Source organism: Aquarana catesbeiana, linkage group LG08 (genome assembly GCF_042186555.1).
Source record: "Aquarana catesbeiana isolate 2022-GZ linkage group LG08, ASM4218655v1, whole genome shotgun sequence".
Lineage (NCBI taxonomy): Eukaryota > Metazoa > Chordata > Amphibia > Anura > Ranidae > Aquarana > Aquarana catesbeiana.
In genome coordinates, this window is record NC_133331.1 from 299,578,830 (window position 1) to 299,603,789 (window position 24,960).

Below are 24,960 nucleotides of genomic sequence, written 5' to 3' on the forward strand. Positions count from 1 at the left end.
CCTGTGGCCCGCTCTGATCTGCCGTGTCTGATGTACACAGTGATCATGGAGCACACTGTTGCATGCTCTAGAGGGGGCACATGAGCACCGCAAATGGGAGGCCATTCTAAAGCAGCCCCCTACTTTTATGAGTCAGCTGTCTTGTTCTTGCTGTTTTTATATGTAGAACACTCTAGTTACTAGGTTGCTACAGTGGTTAGGTTTTTGTAGTGTAGGTGAATTTCAGGTTTGGCTAGCCAAGCCTGTTTGCTTTGATCTCAGACAGAGCTGGATGACTCACAGGCAACTTCAGACCTCCCACTCCTTTCCAGAACATGCTGCAATGTTCTGGAGAGGAAGGAGGAAAGGAGAGGAGAGAAGAGGTGGAGCTTCCTGGAGTATTCTGATGAGCTCTGACCAATCCCCAACCTGGATTGGCAGGGGGCAGACCCCCCTGCCAATCCATACTCAGGGTCAGCCCAGCTGGTGGGGAGTTGTTCGGGTGGAAGCTAAAGATGGAGTGCTAGGCTGTCGTGGCCTTGGAGGGAGCTCCCCAGTCTGGGGAGGGGGGTGACCTTGGGCCTGGGCTCAAGTGGAGGGAGAGGAGCAAGGAGAAGACAGCAGGAGAGCTATGCCAGGCTAGTCTCCAGGGAGGATCAACGGGTCAAAGCCAGGAGGGCTAGTAAGTGACACACAATCAGGAGAACTATGGAGATACGCCTGAGAGGACTGGGAGAGTGAAGTCTGGGATGGGTGCAGAGCCAGTGGAGTGGACTGTGGTATCACGGGCAGTGGGAGAGGCAGCTGCAGCCAGGAGGGCTAGCAGGGCCTGAAGAGGTGGTACTGGGATCAGTAGCCACGTGGGACAGCTAGCATTGGGACTACCTCCAGCATTGCTCCTATTTTTTCTGGTTGGAGGCGGCCATTTTGCTGAAGCCCAGAGCCCTTGAGCAGCCTCTACAAATTCTACACCATGCCTAAAAATAGAGAGAAAATGAGCATGTGCAGAGAAGGGTGATATGGTATATTACTGGATGTTAAACAGTATAGGCACCAGTGTGGCTAACCCCCCCCCCCCCCCCCCCCCGAAGTGAAATTTACTGGCAGGACGCCAAAATTTACAAACAGCACCAAACAGCCACAATTTTTACTGCCACTGCACAAAAGTACCTAAAATGACTGTTTTCAGTGCTAAACAGTGTAAATATTAATATTTAAACTATAAACATATAGCTAGTGCTATTAGCAATGTGTTTAAGTTAAACAAAAGTCAAAAACCATATTTCCCTATTTACATGAAGGTCAGATTACTATAACCCAGCCAGCACAGAGTTCCCCCTTACATCAGAGTGTGCAGGATTCCCCTTACGGTGCAAGGGAACTCTTATGTAAAGGGGAACGCTGCAGATCATGAACTAAGGGGGAACGCTGATGTAAGGGGGGCTATGGTGACCAGAGACCACCTTATATCAGAGTCCACTACGTTCCCCTTTACATCAGAGTTCCCACTTACATTGGGGTCTGCAGCATTGCCCTTGCACTGAAAGGGGGAATCCTGCAGACTCTGATGTAAAGGGGAATGTCAGGAACTCTGATGTGGGGGGCACTCTGGTCACTAGATACCACCTTCTGCATAGTGAATACACTAAGGTAATGGGGGGTTCCCTGATATAAGGCAGAACTTTTATATCAGTGCCCCCATACATTATTGTATTCACTCCCCCCTTACGTTAGTGACCCCCCTCAGACTGGTCTGGCGGCTCTGTCACTGAACTCCTCTCAGGTGCACCGTGCGGGGATCAGTCAGACGGCTCCAGCTTGGCAGCTCTGGTTTTGACCTATAGTCTCCTCTCCACAGTCCACACACGTCTCACTCCTCCCGTGACCCCCATCCCAGCGGCGCTCCCACTGTTGAATTCTCTCCAGACCCCCTCAGAGACTGCAGACATGATAAAAGACAAGAGATGGTCAGAGACTGCAGACATGATACAAGAGACAAGATAATTAGAGGCTGCGGACATGATACAGGAAGTGGTTAGAGACAGGGCTGTCTTTTCGCATGGGCATGCTGGGCAGCTGCCCGGGGGACCCACTTGCCTGGGGGGCCCCACCAGCCCAGCGACCCCAGCCAAGCATCATTCAGATGTCACAAAGTTCGCTGCCGCATTGTGCCAGTGCTGTGCGGTGCGGCTCCCTCACAGAGACAGAGTGCCGTGCGATCAGTCCCGATATCAGTCAGCGACTCAGCGGCAGGCGGTGTGCAGTGTGAGTCAGCTGTTACTGTAAAGAACGGAGCCGATGCTTTCTTTCTGTGTAGTTCCGGCTCTTCACAGGCGGAGTGATATGAAATGCACTCCGCCTGTGACAGATACAGGAAGCATCGGCTCTCTACTGCAGCCGCATGCTTCCTGTTACACTTCCGCGTCTCAGAGGAGCCAGACAGCAGTACACACGCCAGCATTAATACCCACCAGCACCAGCAGTACCCACATCAGCATTAATACCCACCAGGCAGCACCAGCAGCACCAGAGTGTGTACATATACATATATATTTAGTTTTTTTTAGTTGTATGATTTAGTGGTAAAAGTTATTAGTGCCTTGGCCCCCCAAGTTTTGACTGTAATATCTTATGTGTCCCCCTTATATATCAATCTTAGAGTTGCCACTAGTTCGAGGAAGTGTAAGAAAGGTGAAGAAAAAGAAACTTTATTACGTGTTGGTGAAAATAACCTTTAGAGCAGAAATTAAAAGTAATGTTTTGAGTGGAGCACAGAAGAGGAAAAAGGCTGCAGAAGAGAAAGAGAGAATGTGCAAAATTCCAAAACTAACATCTTGGCTCAATCCAGGTGTTGGAAAACCAATAAATATAGCCTTATTGATAATTTTCATTTTTATTCTCATGCGTGATTGTGTAGACAGGGCCCCAGTGCACTGTATTGCCGGGGGCCTATAATGCTCTTAAGATGGCACTGGTTAGAGGTGGCAGACATCATACAGGAGGTGGTCCTCACCCTGTGGACATCATACAAGTGGTCAGAGGCTGCAGTCATAGTACAGGAGGTTGGTAGAGGCTGTGGACATGGTACGGGAGGTGATCAGAGGCTGTGGACATGGTACAGGAGGTGGTCAGCGACTGCGAACATGATACAGGAGGTGGTAAGAGGCTGCAGATAACATAGAAAGAGGTGGTCAGAGGCTGCAGACATGGTACAGGAGGTGGCCAGAGGCTGCAGACATACTACAGGAGATGCTTAAAGGCTGTGGACATGATACAGGAGGTGGTCAGAGGCTGCACACATAGTACAGAAGATGGTCAGAGGATGCGGACATGATACAGCAGATTTTCAGAGACTGAGGACATGAAACAGGAGGTGGTTAGAGGTTGTGGCGATATGGTGCACCTTCATAAACCCCCCACAGCACTGTCCTTCTCTACGCCCCTTCATATCATCCCCCACAGCAGTGTTCTCCTCTGCTCCCCTTCAATTTTCCTCCTCACATCAGTGTCCACTTCTGCCTTACTTCAGCCCCCTCACAGCAGTGTCCTCCTCTTCCCTCTACACAGTATAGTCCTGTCCTTATCTGTCCCCTTCATCTGCACATCAGTATCCTCTGCCTCCTTCACCCCCCACAGTAGTGTGAGTGTCCTCCTCTGCCCCTTTATCTTACCATCCTCACGAGTGTGCTGTGGTAACCGTGGTAAGGTGCCGCCGCAGACTGTCTTCTGTTTAAAAAATGACACTGTGTCACTGCGCATGTGCCTGCCTGGCCAAAAATGGGAGAGCATTCCCGACTCCGGCAGGCAAAGGTTGGCCTGCAGCCATCCTTTTTACAGGCTCAGCTGCCCGTGACAGGCAGTTACGAAAATTAACGGACGGTTGGCAACACTGATAGGCACTTATTTTAATATTTTATATAGCTGTAGGAGCAAAAGGGGCAAGCCTGAGGTGTTCTAGCAGGACCTAATTTTCTGACCAAATTTCCACTTTAAGCACCAAAGCTAAAGAAAATATCAGGAAGTATCTGTCAAAGTTTTTAAAAGCATGCGGACGTAGAAACTTACTTATGTTGCCCTCGATTTTCTGCTTTTCCTTTTTGTTACCCTCCCCCTTCCCAATTGATTCCCCTATTTAAAGTTGTACAGGCTGACTAGCGGCTCAATGTGATGACCTCCCCAGACCTACAGCGTGAACCCATTAGGGGGTAGGCTGGAATAGGCCATCAAGATCTGATCGAAGCCTATTTTATATGCCTTTTCAATGTTTATTATTATAATGTTATGTACCATTTGCAACAACTTTAATTGTCATGTTCTTATTTGATAAAATAAAAAATTTTATGGGAAAAAAAAGCATAGGTTGCAGTGTGTATTTTCTCCACAAGGTGGTAATCTCCCTTATGGTCCATGGAAAGCAGAGACAGGAAGTGAAAGCAGACACAAACAGGAAGTGATGTCAACACAGACGGGAAATGTAATCTACAGACAGGAAGTGATGTCATCTACAGACGGAACATTTCTTGAGAGTGGAAGGCATGCTGGAAGAGAAGGGAGATATTCCTGGAACCGATAGTAGAGGAGGTAATAATATATTATTATATATTTACACCCAGTAATCCCCCCGTCATGTCCGTCCTTTTCCTCATAGTCACTGAGATGCCTTTTATCTCCAAAAGATGCTGATATACACTTATATAGAGGATTGTAATATTTACATAGATACATCCTACATATGGAACCATTAATCCAACTGTCCATCCAGAGCCTCTGGTTTATAGACCAGATACATCCTAAATATAGAACCATTTATCCAACTGTCCATCCAGAGCCTCTGGTTTATAGACCAGATACATCCTAAGTATAGAGCCATTTATCCAACTGTCCATCTAGAGGCCAGATACATATTAGACCATATTTATCCCAGTACATTTCAGATAATTCTCAGTTTGTTATCTGTACAGAGAGAAGAGTCCTGTATATATCAGGAAGAGGTGAGTAGGATTTTGGGCGGTCATATGACATTGATGTAATTTTAGCCGCCCCTCATATCACCGTAAGAGGAGACTTTATTGTAAAGGAGAGACAGTACGGAGGGTTCACCTAGATCCCATCATCTGATAAACACATAGAAACAATGTATTCAGTCAGTGTGTGTGTTTCCTACAGATGGATCCAGTAATGGGAACCCACCAGAGAGATGTCCCTGTCCTCTGTATTCCCGGAATTCCACACAGGAAGATCACACCATCCCTCACCATCATCAGGTAGGTGGGACTAAGCATGTAGATCAAAAAATGTATTCTAAGCTATGAGAGGACATTCTTCTTTGTACCTTGTTCATTTTTATACAAGTATTTTATCATCTTTGGGTTCAGGGTGAAGAACTAAAAGACATCAAAGCTGAGATTAAAGAGGAAGAAGAAGAGAGGTTGGTGAGTGGAGATCAGCAGTCTATTGAGGAGGGGGAGATGACTATAAAAAGTAAACAGGAGGAATCTTCACTACATATGGACACAAGTGAGTATTAAACACTAAATATAGAACCAATCCCCATTTTTATAAAGTTTGTATTTACCTTGTTACATCAGAGGAGAAAAGGTCTATGTCTACTGATAGCAAGAGAAAAATAGAAATTTCAAAGCAGCAGCTGACCCACAGGACAGGTTATAAAGATGCATTCCTGATCCCTGGCAATCAGATAGCTCCCCAGATCAACATTCTAAAATAGTTTTCCTACAATTATTAATAACTAGGGATGAGCTTTCTGTTCAGGTCGAACATGAGTTCGACTCGAACATGAGTTTGACTCAAACATTGGCTGTTAGTCGAAAAACAAACATTATGGGCCTTTCTCGCCAAATTCAAGTGGCGTGTAACGGCCCATAATGCACTGCGGGAGCACAGTGCATTGCTGTCTGATGATTGGCTAAGCATGTACTATGACCCACATGCTTTGACCAATCACAGCGCCGTCAGCAAAGAGAGCCATAATTGGTCAAAGGCAGGGTGCCTTTGGCCAATTATGGCTCAGAGGGTTAAGTCCAAGCCCCACACTATATAAGGCCACCTGCACGTCGGCCCTGTGTATTGTGTTGCTGACGTTGACCGAGAGAGTGTCATTTCATTTAGATTGAGCAGGCAGGCGATTCAATTAGCTGCAGTGTATTATATATATACATTCAGGCTTGTATGTATGTATATATACAGTATGTGTATATGTATTATTTATACACTGTATCCAGTTTAGGTATATCTCACTGCAGTCCGTTCCTGGTGTACTCTTTCTAATATACTTCAGGCAGGCAGGTGATTCAGTTAGCTGCAGTGTATTTAATATATATATACAGTCAGTCTCGTGTGTGTGTGTGTGTGTATATATATATATATATATATATATATATATATATATATATATATATATATATATATATATAATTCACTGTATCCTGTTTAGCTAGATCTGACTGCAGTCCGTTCCTGGCGTACTGTTACTAATATACTTTCAGTCAGGCAGGTGATTTAGTGATCTGCAGTGCATAAAATATATATACAGTCTCCTACATATATATCCACTGCATTCTAGTCTAGCCAAGCCTATATCTGACTGCAGGCCATTGCTGGTGTACATTTTCAAATACACTTTCAGGCAGGCAGGTGATTCGGTGATCTGCAGTGCATTAAATATATATACAGTCTCCTACATATATATATTCACTGCATTCTAGTCTAGTCAAGCCTATATCTGACTGCAGGCCATTCCTGGTGTACTTTTTCTAGTAAACTTCAGGCGGTGTTTTGCTAATTACATTTTACAGCATGTCTGGAAGGCCACCAAGGAGAGGCAGACACTCACAGGCCACTAAAAGAGGACAAGCAGGCTCTGTGTCTACAGCCAACAGTGCTGGTCGTGGACATGGTGCATCCTCAGCACGTGGCCGTGGCGCACACTTGTCCTTTTTTTCAGCAGCTGGCTGTGTTGATCCACAACATGCAGAAGAGTTGGTAGAGTGGATAACTAAGCCGTCTTCACACTCCTCATCCTCTGTCACCCAAGCTCAGAGTAGTTTGCCTGCCAATGCAGCTTCCAAAGTGGCCTATTCCATCAGCCCAATGTCATCAGTCACTCCTTCCCTATCCTCACCATCATGCACGGAGGAGTCCCCTGAACTGTTCGACCACAGTGTTGGGTACATGCTGCTTGAGGATGCGCAGCGTTTTGAAGGCTCCGATGATGGTACCCAGGTTGAGGAAGGCAGTAACGTGAGCCCAGAGAGAGGGGGTGCCCAAGAAGGACAAGAAACTGGCAGTCATGTTCCCCCAGCTGCAGGATACTGCCAGGTTTGCTCCAGTGACGAGGAGGGAGGGGACTATGAGGTCACTGACTCTACGTGGGTGCCTGATAGAAGGGAGGAGGAGGCACATCTCCAATGGGGCAGGATGCCCTCAAGGGGCCAGTTTAAGGGCAGCCACCCGACTGCATCACACAGCAGGGTGCTGCTGACTCCCTGCGTATTTTGAAAAGTTCTTTGGTGTGGGCCTTTTTTGATACGTGTGCAGCAGATCGCACCATAGCTGTTTGCAACATATGTCTGAAGCGTATCAAGCGTGGCCAACACAGCAGCCGCTTGGGCACCATATGCTTGACCAGACATATGTCCACCTCCCATGCAGTCCGTTGGCAACAGTACTTAAAAGACGCACACCAAAGAACAAGACAGACCTCTCCTTGCTCCTCATCAGCTGGGATCTCCAACCCCACTATACCTTCAGTCCTCTCAGAAACCAGCACTGAGAGGAGTGAAGGTGTAGAATTAGGTGTGCCAAGTACTTGTGGGCAATCTGCTATCGCTACACCCACATCTGATTGTAGCAGGCAAATTTCCCTACCCCAGTTGCTAAACCGTAGAAAGAAATTCGGTCCCAGCCATCCACATGCTCAGCGGCTAAATGCTAGCATGGCTAAATTGCTAGCACTCCAACTGCTGCCTTTTCAGCTAGTAGACTCTGCCCCCTTTCTTAAATTTGTGGAATGTGCGGTACCTCAGTGGCAGGTTCCCGAACGCCATTTCTTTTCACAGAAGGCCATTCCAGCTCTCTATCAGCACGTGAAAGGCAATATCTTGGCCTCGTTTGACAGTGCGGTCAGTGGCAAGGTGCATATTACTCTGACTCATGGTCCAGCAGGCATGGACAGGGACGTTACCTTTCTTTCACGGCGCACTGGGTAACTCTGCTGGCAGCTGGGAAGGATGCAAGACAGGGTGCAGTATTGTTGGAGCTTGTTCCGCCACCACGCCTCCAAAATGCTAGTAGTGGTGATTCTGCCACACCTCTCTCCTCCACCCCCTCTCCTTCTTCTTCCTCTATGGCCTTTTCCTCTGCAGATTTCTCCTCGGAACCAGCGGTGCTCAGTAGGCATTCAAGGGGCTATGCAAGCACTCAGCCAAAAAGATGCCATGCAGTACTTGAGTTGGTCTGCTTAGGGGACAGGAGCCACACTGGGGCAGAGACTCTGTCAGCTCTGCAGGGGCAGACTCAGAGGTGGTTTACGCCATGCCAGCTTCAGCCAGGAATGGTGGTTTGTGACAATGGCACCAACCTCCTCTCCACCTTCCGACAGGGACACTTGACCCATGTTCCCTGTTTGGCTCACATCCTTAATTTGGTGGTGCAGCATTTCTTGTGCAGGTACCCGGGCTTACAGGATCTCCTGAGACAGGCCAGGAAAGTCTGTAAGCAATTCCGCCGGTCATATAATGCCAGTGCTCGGCTGGCTGACCTTCAAAAGGAATGCAACCTGCCCAAGAACCTCCTCATTTGTGAGATGTCCACCAGGTGGAACCCTGTTGGAGCACACGCTTCATGGAATAATGGACAGGGCACTTGAGGCAGAACAGAGGGAAGAAGAGGAGGACTTCCTTTCCTCTCAAGGCCCCCTTCATCCAGACAGTATTCCTGCGGGCCCGCCGATCACACGGGAAGAGGAGGATCGTGTCAGCATGGAGGTTGAGCCTGGCACTCAGCATCAGCAGCAGTCTTCAAGGGATCGTTTTCAGTCCCCAGAAACCCATGAGCTTGTACGTGGCTGGGAGGAGCTGGCTGTGGATCATGTCATCCTTAGTGACCCAGAGGACTCCGGATCGAATGCCTCAGCAAACCTTCGCTGCATGGCCTCCCTGATCCTGCAAAGCCTGCTAAAGGACCCTTGGATTCGTGGTATCAAGGAGAGGGATCATTACTGGCTGGCAACCCTTCTTGATCCACGTTACAAGCGTAAGGTTGCAGAACTTATCCAGCCTTCGCAGAGGGAGCAGAGGATGAAACATCTTCAGGAGGCCTTGCAGAAAGGTTTGTGCAATGCGTTTCCAGAGCCTGGGAGTTTACAATTTCCTGGTCCTCCTGGACAATGTGCTGCTGAGGCTTCGGTTAATCACAGAAGGAGTGGTGGAGAAGGTGGCCGTCTGACCAATGCGTTCAGACAATTCTTTAGTCCACAGCCCCAAGGTCTGATCGGTTCCAGCAACCATCGCCAGCGTCTGATTTACATGGTGCAGGAATACCTAGGGGCAAGATCAGACTTGAAGACCTTTCCAACCGAAAATCCACTAGGTACTGGGTGTTGAGGATGGATCACTGGCCAGAGCTTGCACAATATGCAATTGAGCTACTGGCCTGTCCTGCATCCAGCGTTCTTTCTGAATGCACATTCAGTGCTGTTGGAGGCTTTGTAACCGATCACAGAGTGCACCTGTCCACAGACTCACTTGATCGGCTCACCTTCATAAAAATGAATCGGTCTTGGATCACCAGCTACCAAGCACCTGACACTGATGTAACCGATTAATTTTTCTATGAATGTGAGATCCCTTGAAGACTGCCTATGCTGAGTAACTATCCTGTTATGCTGAGCGACTATCCTATTCCTCCTCAATGTTCATGTTGATAGCTTCTAAGAACATTTTTGTTTCAGGTCACCACCACCAGTGCCTAAGGTTCAATTTTTCAGCCCCTGTTTAACAGGGGCGTATAATTATAATTTTTGCTGTAATATTTCTCAGCAGGGCTCGTTCTTGCACTCAACTAGAGTATCTGTTAGGGCTTACAGTGTTGTGGCACCACCACCACCAAAGGCCCAGTTTTTTCTGCCCCTGTTTAACAGGGGCATGTAATTACAATTCTTGATATAATATTTCACAGCAGGGCATGTTCCAGCGCCCACCAAGAATAACTATGAGGGCTTACAGTGTTCTGGTACCACCAACACCTAAGGCCCAATTTTCTGCAGAGTATATAGGGCAGACCATATAGTATATACAGGTGGTCCCCTACTTTCAAACGTCCAACTTACAAACGACTCCTACTTACAAATGGAGGGAGACAACATGAAGTGGGAGGAACTCTACCCCATAGGAAGGGAAATTCTCTCCTGTAAGAGTTAATATGGGAAAAAGGTGTCTCCACTGGTGCTTTACCACCAATCCTTGTTTCCCTAATAACCCCAAATTTTCAAAATCCAATTGTCATTGGGACAGAAAGTGAGGTGAAATCTTCTGAACAGGGGCACAGACAGCAAAACAAATGTTACAGGGGTGATGATAACCCTTCACCATGTTATCCAAAAAGCTTAAAAATTGATTTTTTTTTGTCTGGAGCTACACTTACAAAATGTACCTGTTCCAAATTACAAACAGATTCAACTTAAGAACAAGCCTACAGTCCCTGTCTTGTTTGGACCGCCTATATACTGCTGTTCAGAATATATAGGGCCTGGGGGCCCCACGCCTTTTCTATTTTGAATATGGGTGCGGGATTCCCCTTAATATCCATACAAGACCCAAAGGGCCTGGTAATGGGCTAGGGGGGTACCCATGCCGTTTTTCTCAATCATTTTCATCCATATTGCTGGGACCCAACATTACATTACAGCCGCAAGCAGTTTTAAATGACTTTTATTCCTTTAGAAATGTCCTTTTGTGCAGGGACTGTTCTAAACGCGGGAAACGCACCACTTTACAGGTATACTATAGTCAACCCCCAGGTATGATATTTAAAGGAATATTTCACTTGTATTTTTTCACTTTAAGCATTATTAAAGTCACTGCTCCCAAAAAAACAGCCGTTTTTAAAACTTTTTTTGCATTGATATATGGCCCCTGGGGCAGGGCTCGGGTCCCCAAATACTTTTTAGGACAATAAGTTGCATATTAGCCTTTCAAAATTCGCACTTTTGATTGTTCACGTTCGAGTCCCATAGACTTTAAGGGTGTTTGAATGTTTGCGCGACCTTTTGGTCCGTTCGCATGTTCTGCTGCGAACCGAACCGGGGGGGTGTTCGGCTCATCCCTATTAATAACCATAAGAACATCCAGTCATTTTTTCAGAGTCCTCTAGAACCAGACAATTCTTCATCCACAGAGCTCTAAAAACAAATCACCCCTTCCGTATACAGAGTTTTTTTTTGTATTTAATTTCAAGCAATGAAAGGTGATAGATCTATCAGCCTTCAGCCCAATCCCAAAAGACCGGCCTGGCGGTGTACCACAACATGCGTGCGGGTATGCCTAATGATCTATTACACTTTCTGCAGCAGTATTATTACACTCTGTGCCACTGACTGCAGTGCTGCCTGTCGCTGGTGCCATGTGCGGCTGCAGAGCAGGGACACCATGCATTTCATTTTGGCCCTAGGAGGGTTTGAACACCCCTGACCTCTCCCTTTTCTACGCCCCTGATCCTCTGTGATGACCTTTAAAGTTTATAACTCAACACCAAGTTGACTATACAAGCCACTTATGTATTTGTACATGCTGATCATATCCCCAAAATAAATTTAAAAAAGTAAAAAAATTTTTTTTTTAATTTTATTTACATCGATTATTTATCAACCATTATTTGATTTCATCTCAATCCCATCAGTAGGATTGGGACTAGTGGGAATGGGATTAAGGTTGAGGAATTGGGACTGGGATTAGGTTTAAGTGGATTGGGACTAGTGGGACTGGGATTAGGGTTAGGGGATTGGGACTGGGATTAGGGTTAGGGCTGGGGGATTGGGACTAGTGGGACTGGGATTAGGGTTAGGGTTGGACAATTGGGACTAGTGGGACTGGGATTAGGGTTAGGGGATTGGGACTAGTGGGACTGGGATTAGGATTGGGGTTGGATGATTGGGACTAGTGGGACTGGGATTAGGGTTAGAGGATTGGGACTGGGATTAGGGTTGGGGGATTGGAACTAGTTGGACTAGGAGTAGGTTAAGGGTTGAGGGATTGGGACTAGTGGGACTGGGATTATGATAAGGGGATTGGGACTAGTGGGACTGGGATTAGGGTTAGGGGATTGGGATTAGTTGGACTGGGATTATTTTAGGGTTGGGGGATTGGGACTAGTGGGACTGGAATTAAGATTGATGGATACGGACTGGGATTAGGGTTAAGGTTGGGGGATTGGGACTAGTTGGACTGGGATTAGGGTTGGGGGATTGGGACTAGTTGGACTGCAATTAGGGCTAGGGGACTGGGACTAGTGGGACTGAGATTAGGGTTAGGGGAATGGAACTAGTGGGACTGGGATTAGGGTTGGGGGATTGGGACGAGTGGGACCAGCATTAGGGTTAGGGAATTGGGATTAGTGGGACTGGGGTTGGGGGATTGGGACTAGTGGGACTGGAATTGGGATTAGAGTTGGGGGATTGGGACTTGTGGGACTGGGATTAGGGTCGGGGGATTGGGACTAGTGGGACTGGGATCAGGGTTAGGGGATTGGGACTATTGGGACTGGGATTAGGGTTAGGATTGGAGGATTGGGACTTGTGGGACTGGGATTATGGTTAAGGGACTGGGACTAGTGGGACTGGGATTAGGGTTAAGGGATTGGGACTAGTGGGACTGGGATTAGGGTTAGGACTGGGAGATTGGGACTAGTTGGACTGGGATTAAGGTTGGGGGATTGGGACTAGTGGGACTGGAATTAAGGTTAATGGATAGGGACTAGTGGGACTGAGATTAGGGTTAAGGTTGGGGGATTGGGACAGGGATTAGGGTTGGGGGATTGGGACTAGTTGGACTGGGATTAGGGTTGGTGGATTGGGACTAGTGTGACTGGGGTTACAGTTGGGGGATTGGGCATTAGTAGACTGGGATTAGGGTTGGGGGATTGGGACTAGTGGGACTGGGATTAGGGTTAGGGATGGGTGATTGGGACTAGTTGGATTGCAATTAGGGTTAGGGGATTGGGACTAGTGGGACTGAGATTAGGGTTAGGGGATTGGGACTAGTTGGACTGGGATTAGGGTTGGTGGATTGAGACGAGTGGGACCAGCATTAGGGTTAGGGGATTGGGACTAGTGGGACTGGGATTAGGGTTGGGGGATTGGGACGAGTGGGACCAGCATTAGGGTAAGGGGATTGGGACTACTGGGACTGGGGATAGGGTTGGGGTTTGGGACTAGTGGGACTGGAATTGGGATTATGGTTAAGGGATTGGGATTAGGGTCGGGGGATTGGGACTAGTGGGACCAGCATTAGGGTTAGGGGGTTTGGGACTAGTGGGACTGGGATTAGGGTTAGGGTTGGACGATTGGGACTAATGGGACTGGGAGTAGGGTTAGGTTTGGGGGATTGGGACTAGTGGGACTGGGATTAGGGTTGAGATTGGGAGTGAGTGGGACTGGGATTAGGGTTAGGGTTGGACTAGTGGGACTGGGAGTAGGGTTAGGTTTGGGGGATTGGGACTAGTGGGACTGGGATTAGGGTTGGGATTGGGAGTGAGTGGGACTGGGATTAGGGTTAGGGGATTGGGAGTAGTGGGACTGGGATTAGGATTGGGGGATTGGGATTAGTGGGACTGGGATATTTCCATTTGCGTTGCAATGCTCATCTGAGTGTAATTTCAGAACTTTCTGGGGTCACAAGTCCTGATAAAACAACACAAATGTCCCTCTTGAGGAGTGCGCTTGTCACTTTTGGGTTTATCTCACCCTACATCGCTACCTCTGTTTAAAGATATTTCCCCAATAAAGGAGCTCAAACAGCAGCTCAGCAAATTCCATCTGCTCTGTGATCCCGCTCTCCCCTCCACCAAATACAAGGAAGTGCACAGGAAGTGATGTAGGAAGTGCACAGGAAGTGATGTAGGGGGGAGGGGTTGTTAACGCCAATGCTTCAAAAGCGCTTCAAAAATGCCTTAAATCGCCTGAGCGGTGCACTAATTTTAGCGATAACACGACAATAGCGCTAGGAGTTTTTAAGGCATTTTTCAAGAGCCTCAATATGAAAGGAGCTCTTAGTGCGAGACCAACATATATGACTCCTGAATACAAGATTCCAAAATTTCTTCTAACATTTATTGTAAAATTATTTCTCAGCAGATGACCATAATGTGCGGAATACGTCTGAGGAATCTTCTGATATATCACATTCCAGGACTCAAAGATCTCACAGTAGAAATACTTTAATAGATCCGTCTATTCCCGAGGAATCTTCTTCAGGGCAGGAAGGAGATCACACAGAAGAGAGTTCATTGTCATGTTCAGTGTGTGGGAAACTTTTCACAAAAAAGAGAGAACTTCTTAAACACAAGAAATGTCACACTGCTGAGCGTCCCTATTCATGTTCAGAGTGCGGGAAATGTTACACTAGCAAACAAAACCTTCTTACACACTGGTACAGTCACACAGGTGAGCATCCCTTCTCATGTTCAGAGTGTGGGAAATGTTTCACTCAGAAAAACACATTTCATGTACATCAAAGAAGTCACACGGGGGAGCATCCTTATTCATGTTCAGAGTGCGGGAAATGTTACACTGTGAAACGAAGCCTTCTTAGACACAAAAAAATTCACACAGGTGACTTTTCATGCTCAGAATGTGGGAAATGTTTCACTGACAACCAAAGACTTCTTACACACTGGTACAGTCACACGGGTGAGCGTCCCTTCTCATGTTCAGAGTGTGGGAAATGTTTCAGTAAGAAAAACAACCTTCATTTACATCAAAAAAGTCACACAGGTGGGCATCCTTATTCATGTTCAGAGTGTGGGAAATGTTTCACTAATAAAAACAATCTTCATTTACATCAAAGAAGTCACACAGGTGAGCATCCTTATTCATGTTCAGAGTGCGGGAAAGGTTTCAATGACAAACAAAGTCTTATTGCACACCAGAGAAGTCACACAGGTGAGCGACCCTATTCATGTTCAGAGTGCGGGAAAGGTTTCACTGAGAAACCAAGTCTTATTGAACACCAGAGAGATCACACGGGAGTGCGGGAAAGGTTTCATTGAGAGAGCAAAACTTCTTGTACACCAGAGAGATCACACGGGCGAGCGTCCTTATACATGCTCGGAGTGTGGGAAATGTTTCAAATGGAAATATTCATTCGATCTACACCAGAAGCTTCACACGGGTGTGCGTCCCTATTCATGTTCAGAGTGCGGGAAATCTTTCTCACAGAAAGGAGACCTTGTGTATCACCAGAGAATTCACACAGGTGAGCGTCCTTATTCTTGTTCAGAGTGCGGGAAATCTTTTGCGTTGCATGGAAGGCTTGTGTGTCACCAGAGAATTCACACGGGCGAGCGTCCTCATTTTTGTTCGGCGTGTGGGAAATCTTTCATTCAGAAAGCAAGCCTTGTGTATCATCAGAGAAGTCACACGAGATAACAATCTTTCTCGTGATAACAGTGGTGTGTTGGGGGTGGGGCAGAATATATTGAATGTTTTTCAGGTTCGGTTTGATAGATCTGAGTCTGCAGGGATTGAATTCTAGTAATACGATCCTCTAAACATATAGAGATGACTCGGTCCCGCACTCACACAGACCGCACCATACAACTAAACTGTGCTAATACATGGCCAGATATGACAATACATGGACAACACTTCTTATTGGTTGATATCGGTTTCTGTACTTTATTGCTCTTGTTATGTTTTACTGAAGAAGCCGGCTTCTCATTGGTCCAACCAATAATTCAATTTTTGTTTATTATCTTCAATTAAAAAGGTTTTGATTTAGATTCTAGCTTGTTTTTTTTTTTTTTTTTGCTTATTAACCACTTGAAGACCGCCATTTTAAACCCCCTTTCTGTATACGCCATTCTTTCTTTTTTAGCACAGTGATATTTGACTGACAATTACTCGGTCATGCAACACTTTACCCAAATAAATTTTATATCTTTTTTTTTTGAGACATGTAAAGCTTTCCTTTTAGTTGTGTTTCTCCACCACTTTTACTATACAGTATAATAGCAAAGAAACACAAAATTTACAATAAAAAGCATTTTTCTTAGCTTCTCTCATAAAAAATGCAAATAAATAACCTTTCTTCATTAATTTAGGGCAAAATGTATTTTTCTACAATTCTTTGGTAAAATACAAAGCAAATAAGCGTATATTATTTACTCTGTGTGAAAGTTATAAAGTCTTCAAACTATGGTGTATATATACTGTATTTGAAAATTAATCAATCCTGATGTTCTGGCGGCCTATCTCTATTCTTGAGGCCCTAAAATGCCAGGACAGTACGCATACCCCCAAAATGACACCTAAGTAGACAGTCCAAGGTGTTTAGTAAGAGGCATGCAGAGTTTTTTGTTGCTGTAAGTTTTTGTCACAATCTTTTTTGGAAAATAAACAAATGAAATAAAATCTGATTTTTATTTCACAAAGTTGTCATTTTAACAAGTTATTTCTCACACACAACATGGGTATACTTACAATTACACTTCAAAACACATTCTTCTACTCCTTTCAAGCATGGGGATACCACATGTGTGAGACTTTTTATATGTCTAGATGCATAGAGGGTTCAAAATCTAAGGAGCACCTTCAGGCTTTCAAAATGCATAAATTACTTCCTATCACGTTTCTTGAGGCCATGCAGTGCCAGGATAAGAGAAACACCCACATAATGACAACATTTTGGAGAGTAAACACCCCAAGGTATCTTTTTAAGAGTCATGATGAGTCTTTTGAGTATTTCATTTTTTGTGCCACAAGTTTTTAGAAAATACAGAAAGAAAATGTTAATTTTTTTTTTTTTACACAAACCTGTCAATAAAATATCATAAACACAGTATGGGCATATTTACAATTTCACCCAAAATATATTCCACTACTCAGGTAAGTATATAGTACAAAACAATAGAGGTTTTTATGGTGCTGATTAATACACAAATATTGTTAAAATTTAACAAATTTTTGTTTAATTTCAGTTAAAAATATTCATTAAAACAATGAATCTCACTGTGTTTTGATCAATAAACATAGTTTACATATTCCATGTTCCAATAGATGTGTCACTCTCAACATGTTTTCGACTTCTTCAGGAGTTTATGCATTAATTTGAATTGTATGAGAGACTATCTATTAAATCATAAAATTGAGAGTGATGGAAGAGATATTATCAGTATTTACATCAACAACTGGAGCCCATGTACTGATGATCAAGGCAGCTGAAAAGATGGCCATAGGGAGGACAAAAAGTCCAGGAAAGGGGCCACTAATCGATTGTGTCACTCAGAAGTAACTTCAGGTCCTGCTTATGTATATCCAAAAGGTATATCCAAAAGGTGTAGGTTTATATGCAGATAGAGTTTTGTGATGTGCTTGGCATTATAGCCCCCTCATGGCTCCAGCAAAAAACTACTACAAAAAATGCATTTTACTATTCCTCTATTCCTCCCAAATATGGGAATAACACATATGTGAGACGTTTTCAATGCTTGAACCGATTATATATTGACTTTTTAAGGACTTAACCACCTAGAGAAGCCCAAAATCCAAGGAGTACCTTCAGACTTTAAAGGAGTGTATCACCCTCCTAAATAGGTTGCTAGAATGATTAGGAAAATGTAGTTCTTTTTGGCTGTGGAGCAGTTTGTGATTGCTTTGGGCTGTTCTGGGTTTCGCGGGCTGCAGGTTTGATTATTTCCCCTTGCCTTCTGAAGGATTCTAGAATGTAGTGGACTGGATAAAGTAAATCAGCACCCCATTCTTCTACCCCTCCCAAGTATGGGAATGCCTCATGAGACTTTTTCTAATGTCTGGATTGATTATGTGCTCACTAAACGAAGGTTGTGTAACCCTGCGCACCAAAGGCCATTGGTATTAAATAAGAACAGGAGGTTATAGGCGCAAAGGCTTGGTCATAATACCTAATGTGCAAGCAGTGTAATTATAAGGTATAAGTCCATGATAAGTCCAAAAATGTCCAAGGCACTAGGGCAGGCTTCTTGGAGGAGTTTAGCAGACTCTGAATATACAAGGACAAAAACAAAAGCAGAGAAGCGAGAAGTACAGTAAGTATTTTAAAAGACCCCCCAACAGGGCTACTTACAATAGATGGGTAAACAACAGGCACATCAATAAGTGTAGGTCCACGACGCGAGTTGGAGCAGGCTGCAGCAGCTGCTGGTAACGCCAGATGGAATGTGACAGAAGTCCCCGTGTGGAGGAGGAAGTTGGCCAAAGTCCTTCCAGAAGCGGGTGGGCAGCCAGGAGAAGGATGACACAGGCAGGGCTCAGGACCAGAATGCAACGCGTTTCGGAACATGCACTATACCTCATAGGGGCATGCGCACTCCCTTCTCAAGCAAATAACAATACCTAATTATGTGGTGTATATATACACAGACCAAAAAAAAAACACTGATAAATCTTGTAACACATATAAATACATAATAATAAATGATAAAGGATATATTATATAGACATATGTGCAAATTATTACTTGATAGACATTTCGTGGGGTAAAAGGTAAAAACATAAAGCTATAACTAAAATAAAATTCCAGAGATGTTTTATATAGTTTGATTGAAAGTTATGTTCTAATATCAATGGCCTCTGGCGTACAGGGTTACGCACCTTTCATTTAGTGAGCATTTAGTGATTACCAGTTCAGGTATTTTTTTTCGTAATTCTTGTATATTCAAAGAAAGTGCATTTAACAGTCAAAAGAATACAGCAGAGATACAAGTTAATAGCACTAACATAAGGAACAGAAAGAGTCGTATAAGGTGATAGGCAGACCAGACATACAAAATTAAACATCAAGTATCAAATATATCAAACATATCCAATATATCTAAGACCCCGGCAGTACACAATGAGGAAGGCACAATAAGATAGCACCGTAGAAAGACAAACAGTGTGCAAAGTCGGGGTGGCATCCAAACAATCGCTAGTGCGACCCAGAACATAATAATAACAAATGCTAAGTTATATCTAACAGAAAACTCGCACAGCTGCTCAGGAGGCAGGGCATCCCAAAGACCAGCTGGGTCCAGACATGGGATACATGACTTGGGTGATGGACATTATGATATTCACAATATCTGATCAAAACAGCCCATGACTTGGTAGAAACTATGGGGACAGGATACATACAGAGGGGGAGAGAGGGTGATAGGTCAGGAACTCTCAGGACAAGAGGGGGGGTAAGGTCCAGCGGGGGTGAAGGAGAGGGGCAAGATAGAGGGGAGTATAGAAAGAAAGAGGAGTAGGGAGGTGAGGCAGAGCAGAGTAGAGTAGCGCCCCTCGACAAGGGAGCAAAGCAGACCCAATGGGTCAATCAGACTGTGCAACCTCACTGAGGTAGTCGTCCGTATATATAAAGTGTTGCCAAGGTCTCCAGGTCTCCTGAAAGGTCTCCTCCCTGTTGTGCAAGGTGGCCGTGAGATCTTCCATATCTCTCAAGTCATTCACTTTAGAAAACCACAGGGATTTCGACGGCGGATTCTCCGATCTCCAGCACAGGAGAATGCAAGCCTTGGCAGCATTTAACAGCTGGATGGTGAGGGTGGCTTTGTATTTCTTGATGGGTCGCTCTGTAAGGTGAAGTAAACAGGCCGCGGGGTTCCCCTCAAAAGAAACGTTAGTCAGATGCTTGATCGTGCGGGTCACCTCGAGCCAAAAGGGTCCGAGTTTGGGACAGTCCCAGAAAATGTGTGGCATTGTACCCTCTGCTGTACCACAGCGCCAACATAGACTTGGGACTTGCCGAAAGAAATGATGCAGAGTAGTGGGTACCCTATACCAACGGGTCATGATTTTGTAACAAGTCTCTTCGACTCTCGTGGCTATGGAGGACTTCTGGGTGAAGTGGAGAATCTTCTCCCTCTGAGAACCAGTAAAGTGAGTGATGAGGTCCGTCTCACACTTAGTGAGGAACGGGGGGATGTATCCTTCCACGGGTCGAGTCAGGGAGGAGTAGATTAGCGAAAGACTGTGGCATACGGGCCCCCCACGGTGACAGATGAGTTCTTGTTCAGTAAGCTGACGGGAAATGCCCGGTGACCGCAGGCATCTGTGAAGAAAGTTTCGCAGCTGCAGGCTGCTCCAGAAGTCCAGAGGGGGGTCCGTATCAGACACCCCAGCTGCAGAGGAGAGTTTACCGTCGGGCCCCAAAAAGTCACACAGGCGAAGCAGATTGACCGTGGCCAGCCGCTTGAAATAGGCATTCTGGAGACCAGGCATGAAGCAGGGAGACCGAGGAGTGCCTGAAGGCATCTCTGACTATCGATAATGTGCTGCCTAATGTGGGGTGTTCAACAAGGTCCCTCGGCAAAGGTGCGTTGATCCAGGGCCAGCTTTTGGCCGTGTCTCTGGAATCCTCAATTTTCATGGCCACCCAGTGCTTTGCCTCTGCATGGCAGTGCCAGTCCACTAACCTGTTGAGGTGGGCCGCTCTATAGTAGGATTTGAGATCCGGGAGGCCAACCCCGCCCATATGTTACGGTAAGACCAGACGAAGTCGTGGAGCATAGATTCAATCACTTTGACAAAATACCGGGGGGAGGCAAATTGGAGGTGCCTGCAGCAGATATAAAACCCTCGGCAACAGGGTCATCTTGAAGGCATTGCAATGACCAAACCATGTCAACGTGAGAGAGTGCCACTGAGGGAGGTCGGCCTTAAGGTGGAGAAGTAGGGGGGCGAAGTTCGCCAAATACAAATCCGAAGGGTCAGAGGTAACTCGACTCCCAGATAAGATTGGTCGCCCATCTCAGAGGAAACTCTGATCGTAAGTGATGAACAATATCTCTACCCACTGTTATGTTGAGAATGGAGGATTTGGATAGATGCATTTGAAATAGGGAAAGGGCTCCATATTCCTGAAGGGATTGCAGCAGGGTTGGTAGGGATGTGAGCGGTTCTGTCAGGAAAAAGATTAGGTTGTCTGCAAATGCAGCCACCTTGGGGGACCCTGAAGATTTTTGGTAGCCAGTAATACCCGCATCCGCCCTTATTCTGCACAGAAAGGGCTCCAAGGAAAGTATAAAGATCAGATGTGTTCTAAATGTGTTCTAAAGTGGCCCATATGAATGTCCAATCCACTCGGTCGAAGGCCTTCTCCGTGTCAGTAGACAGCAGAAGGGCCCACTTAGATTTCCTAGTCGCGTGGATCAAGTTTGCCACCCGGATGGTGTTGTCTTGTGGTTCCCGTTGTGGCACAAAGCCCGTCTGATTTCTGTGGATGAGACTTGGTATATGGGAGAGCAGTCTGCTGGCCAATATTTTGGCAAATAAATTCAAGTCTGTGTTCAGGAGCGCTATAGGGCCATAGTTCCTGCATCACGGTTGGTCTTTCACCTCCTTTGGGATAAGGGAAATATAGGCTCTCAGAGTGTCTACCGGGAAAGATTTACCTTCTGTGATAGAGTTGAGGGCAGAGACCAGGGGCCGGGAAAGCGTGTCAAAGAAGACCTTATAGTACATCGGTGTAAGGCCATCAGGGCCAGGGGCCTTCTTCGGTTTGGAATTGGCCAGGGCCACTCCCAGCTCTGCTGCCGTGATGGGCTCTTCCAGCTCTTCCTGGACAGCAATAAGAAGTGATGGCATACCAGACACGGCTAGATACAACCGAGGGGTAAAACCACCCATAGCGGAGGGTTCATCAGTGGAGGGTCTGTCTAGGTTGTAAAGTCCTTTGTAGAAGGACCGAAACTCCATCGCCATGTCAGATGACGTGGTCAGCTTCCGACCAGAGGCGGCCAGGATATGAGAGATGTATGTCGTCATACGCAGGCCTCTCTGTGCTCTTGCCAGCAGTGCACCAGGTTTCTTCGAGAATTCGTACATGGTACGGTGTGCCCATGCCAATTTTCGTTTTGTCTTGTGAAATAACAGTGAGCGAAGTTCTTCACGTGCTTTAAGAAGGTCCTAAAGTGCAGGTATTTTGACATACTTAAAGTATTTGTTTGTGTTTATGGATTGAATATGTACTAAACATTGTATCTTGTGCATCCCAAAAATAAACCAGCATTGCACATAAAAACAGTGTACGGTAATGGTTGTCTATCTTCAAGTGGTAAGGGAATACAGCTCTGTGTTGTCACCTGTAGCAGTCCTTGTACCTGTAAGCCAAGCAAGCCTAACCTATTGATATGTGGTTGTCCTCAGGAATGCCATGCTCACTGACCAGGAAGTATAGGAGGATGAAAAAAGGGTGAACAATAAAGTTCCTGTGGTTCCAGGAATGCAGTTGTCTGCATGGGATGGCTGGGACTGGTGTCTCAGGAACTTAGTCAGTGGGATGCATAGATGGGTCAGGTAAGACAACAGACAGTAATGTGGTCAGCAATCAGGTACTGGGAATGGTGTGGCGGTGATCAGGAACACTGTTTCTAACTTACACTGGTCTGGGGACAATGGGACTCAAGCTGGTGATCAGGAACACTGTTGCTGGCTGCACTGGTCTGGTTACAGTAGGACTGGTGTAGTGGAGATTGGGAACACTCTTACTGGCTTACACTGGGACGCATGAAGCATTGATCAGAAATGATGTTGGTGGCTTACACTGGTCTGGTAACACTGGGACTGATTTGGCAAGTGATCAGAAACAGTGTTGCTGGCTGTCACTGGTCAGTTGACACAGGGACTGCTGTGGGAGTGATCAGGAACACTGTTAATGGCTGCACTCATCTTGACAGTAGGACTGGTGTAGCGGTGATCGGGAACACTGTTATTGGCTTACACTAGTGTAGTGACAGTGTCATGGGGTGGCAGCAATCAGGAACACTGTTACCTGGTGATTTTGTACTGGGATGGCTAGCAATAAGGGACACTGTTGCTGGTTGCTCTGGTATGGTGATACTGTACTGGAGTTGGCAGTGATCAGGGACATTGGTTGGCTGCTCTAGTGACACTGTACTGTGCTTATGGTGGCACCAACATGCAGCTTTTGTTCACATTTGTGATGGCTGTGATTGGTCACAGTGATCACATGGGACAGGGCAAATTTTGCTGGTCTTGTACCCTGCAGATCTGTCGTGTCTGATGAGCTCAGTGATCACGGAGCATGCTGCTGAACACTCTAGAGGGCGCACATGAGCAGTGCAAAGGGGAGGCCATTCTTATACAGCCCCCAACCTTTGTGGTTTTTATACAATGGCTACTGTATATGGCAAGTGGTTAGGCACCCAAACTGAAGAACAATCCAGGAAGCAGCTTTCAAAGTATTTAAAAAACACAGGCTGCAGTTGGTATTTTCTCCACAAGGTGCTGATCTCACTTATTTTTTTTTTTTTAACATAAAGTGTATTTATTTGTCCCAAACAAACAGAATAAGAACAAGTTACATTAGCTCAAGACAGATATTGTACAATGATCATCCATGTCATGTCAAGTCAATAAGTACAGTGAAGATAATACAATTCAACCGCACAATTAATGACGAGAGTAAACTTTTAAAACTTCAAATCAGAGTCGCCATGAAAGACCCCTTGAGGGGGGGAGAGGCCCGGGGGGGGGGGGGAGGCCCGGCAGGGATCCCCCAATCCTAGTTATATACTAACTGTGTATCGGGCAGGCCGTATCTGGGGCAGAATTACATGAAGTAGGGGTGAGTAGATAACCAAGAGTGTAAGGTAGGGTACTTAATTCATCTATGGAATGGTCAGGTGTTTGGCCTCCACCCAACCCGCCCAGATTCTATCAAATTTCTTTGGACAGTTTCTTCCCATATATGTTAGTTTATATAGGGGCAGGGCTGCATTGATAAGAGAGAGCCATAGTTGTTTAGTGGGTGGTTGAGGCTGGTTCGAGTTGAGGAGAATCGCCTTTCTGGCATAGATCGCTGTGTAAAAAACAAATAATTTTTTCCTTTTGGGGGCCTCAAGAAAGTCACATATGCCCAACAGGGGAGGGATAGGACTGTAGGGGACCCTGATTTTGCCCACCGAGTTAATATCATCCAGGACTGTCTTCCAAAAAAGCACTATCCTTGGACATGACCACACAGTATGATAAAAATCTGCATCGTTTGAGCCACACCTAGGACAGGTGGCTGTTCTATGTGTATAAATTTTAGCAAGGCGCGATGGGGAATAATAAGCCGATGCAGAAATTTCAACTGGGTAAATCTATCCCTAGAGGAGATGGTCAGAGTTAGGTATTGCTGCACCCCCTCCTCCCAGTCCTCTTTAGTGGAATGCAGAGGCAGAATACCTTAGAAGACAGGAAGTGATTTCAACTACAGACGGGCGGGCGGTTTCTAGAGATAAGACAGTTTGCAGGACGAAGAGGAGGATATCCTTGCAATCGGCAGCAGAGGAGGTAATACAAATTGTTTTATACTTACACCCAGTAACCCCCCGTCATGTCCATCCTCTTCCTCCATAGTCACTGTGATGTCTTTTATCTCCAACAGATAATAGATATAAATATAGAGCATTATAATATGTACACAGACACATCCTAAATATATAGAACCGTTTATCCAACTGTCCATCCAGAGCCTCTGGTTTATAGACCGGATACTTTTTTAGAGCGGACGGTCAGCTCTTTAGGGATAACAACTGGTGCAGCTAAAAGCCGTCTCGGTTGTAATCCCGGAGGAGCGAGAGGGGATGCTCCCCTCCCACCGCTTTCCGCTGCTCTTCACAGGCCTTCTGTCCCACCGGGAGACCCGATCCAGCTAGAGAGAGACTGGAAGAAAGCTGGAAACGGCTTTGTTCCAGTCTGCTTTGTGTAAACACGGAGGC

The 24,960-nt window shown here is 45.8% G+C and overlaps 1 protein-coding gene across 1 annotated transcript; it reads left to right on the forward strand.

Annotated features, from left to right (window-relative positions):
- The first annotated feature begins 423 nt into the window (after nt 1-423).
- On the forward strand, nt 424-16,644 carry LOC141104836 (uncharacterized). The gene is given in 6 exon segments (XM_073594615.1): nt 424-661; nt 4,365-4,560; nt 5,146-5,243; nt 5,355-5,496; nt 14,345-15,239; nt 15,241-16,644. Coding segments are annotated over 5 exon segments (1,581 nt in total). The 5' UTR covers nt 424-661; nt 4,365-4,514; the 3' UTR covers nt 15,641-16,644.
- Nucleotides 16,645-24,960: the final 8,316 nt, after the last annotated feature.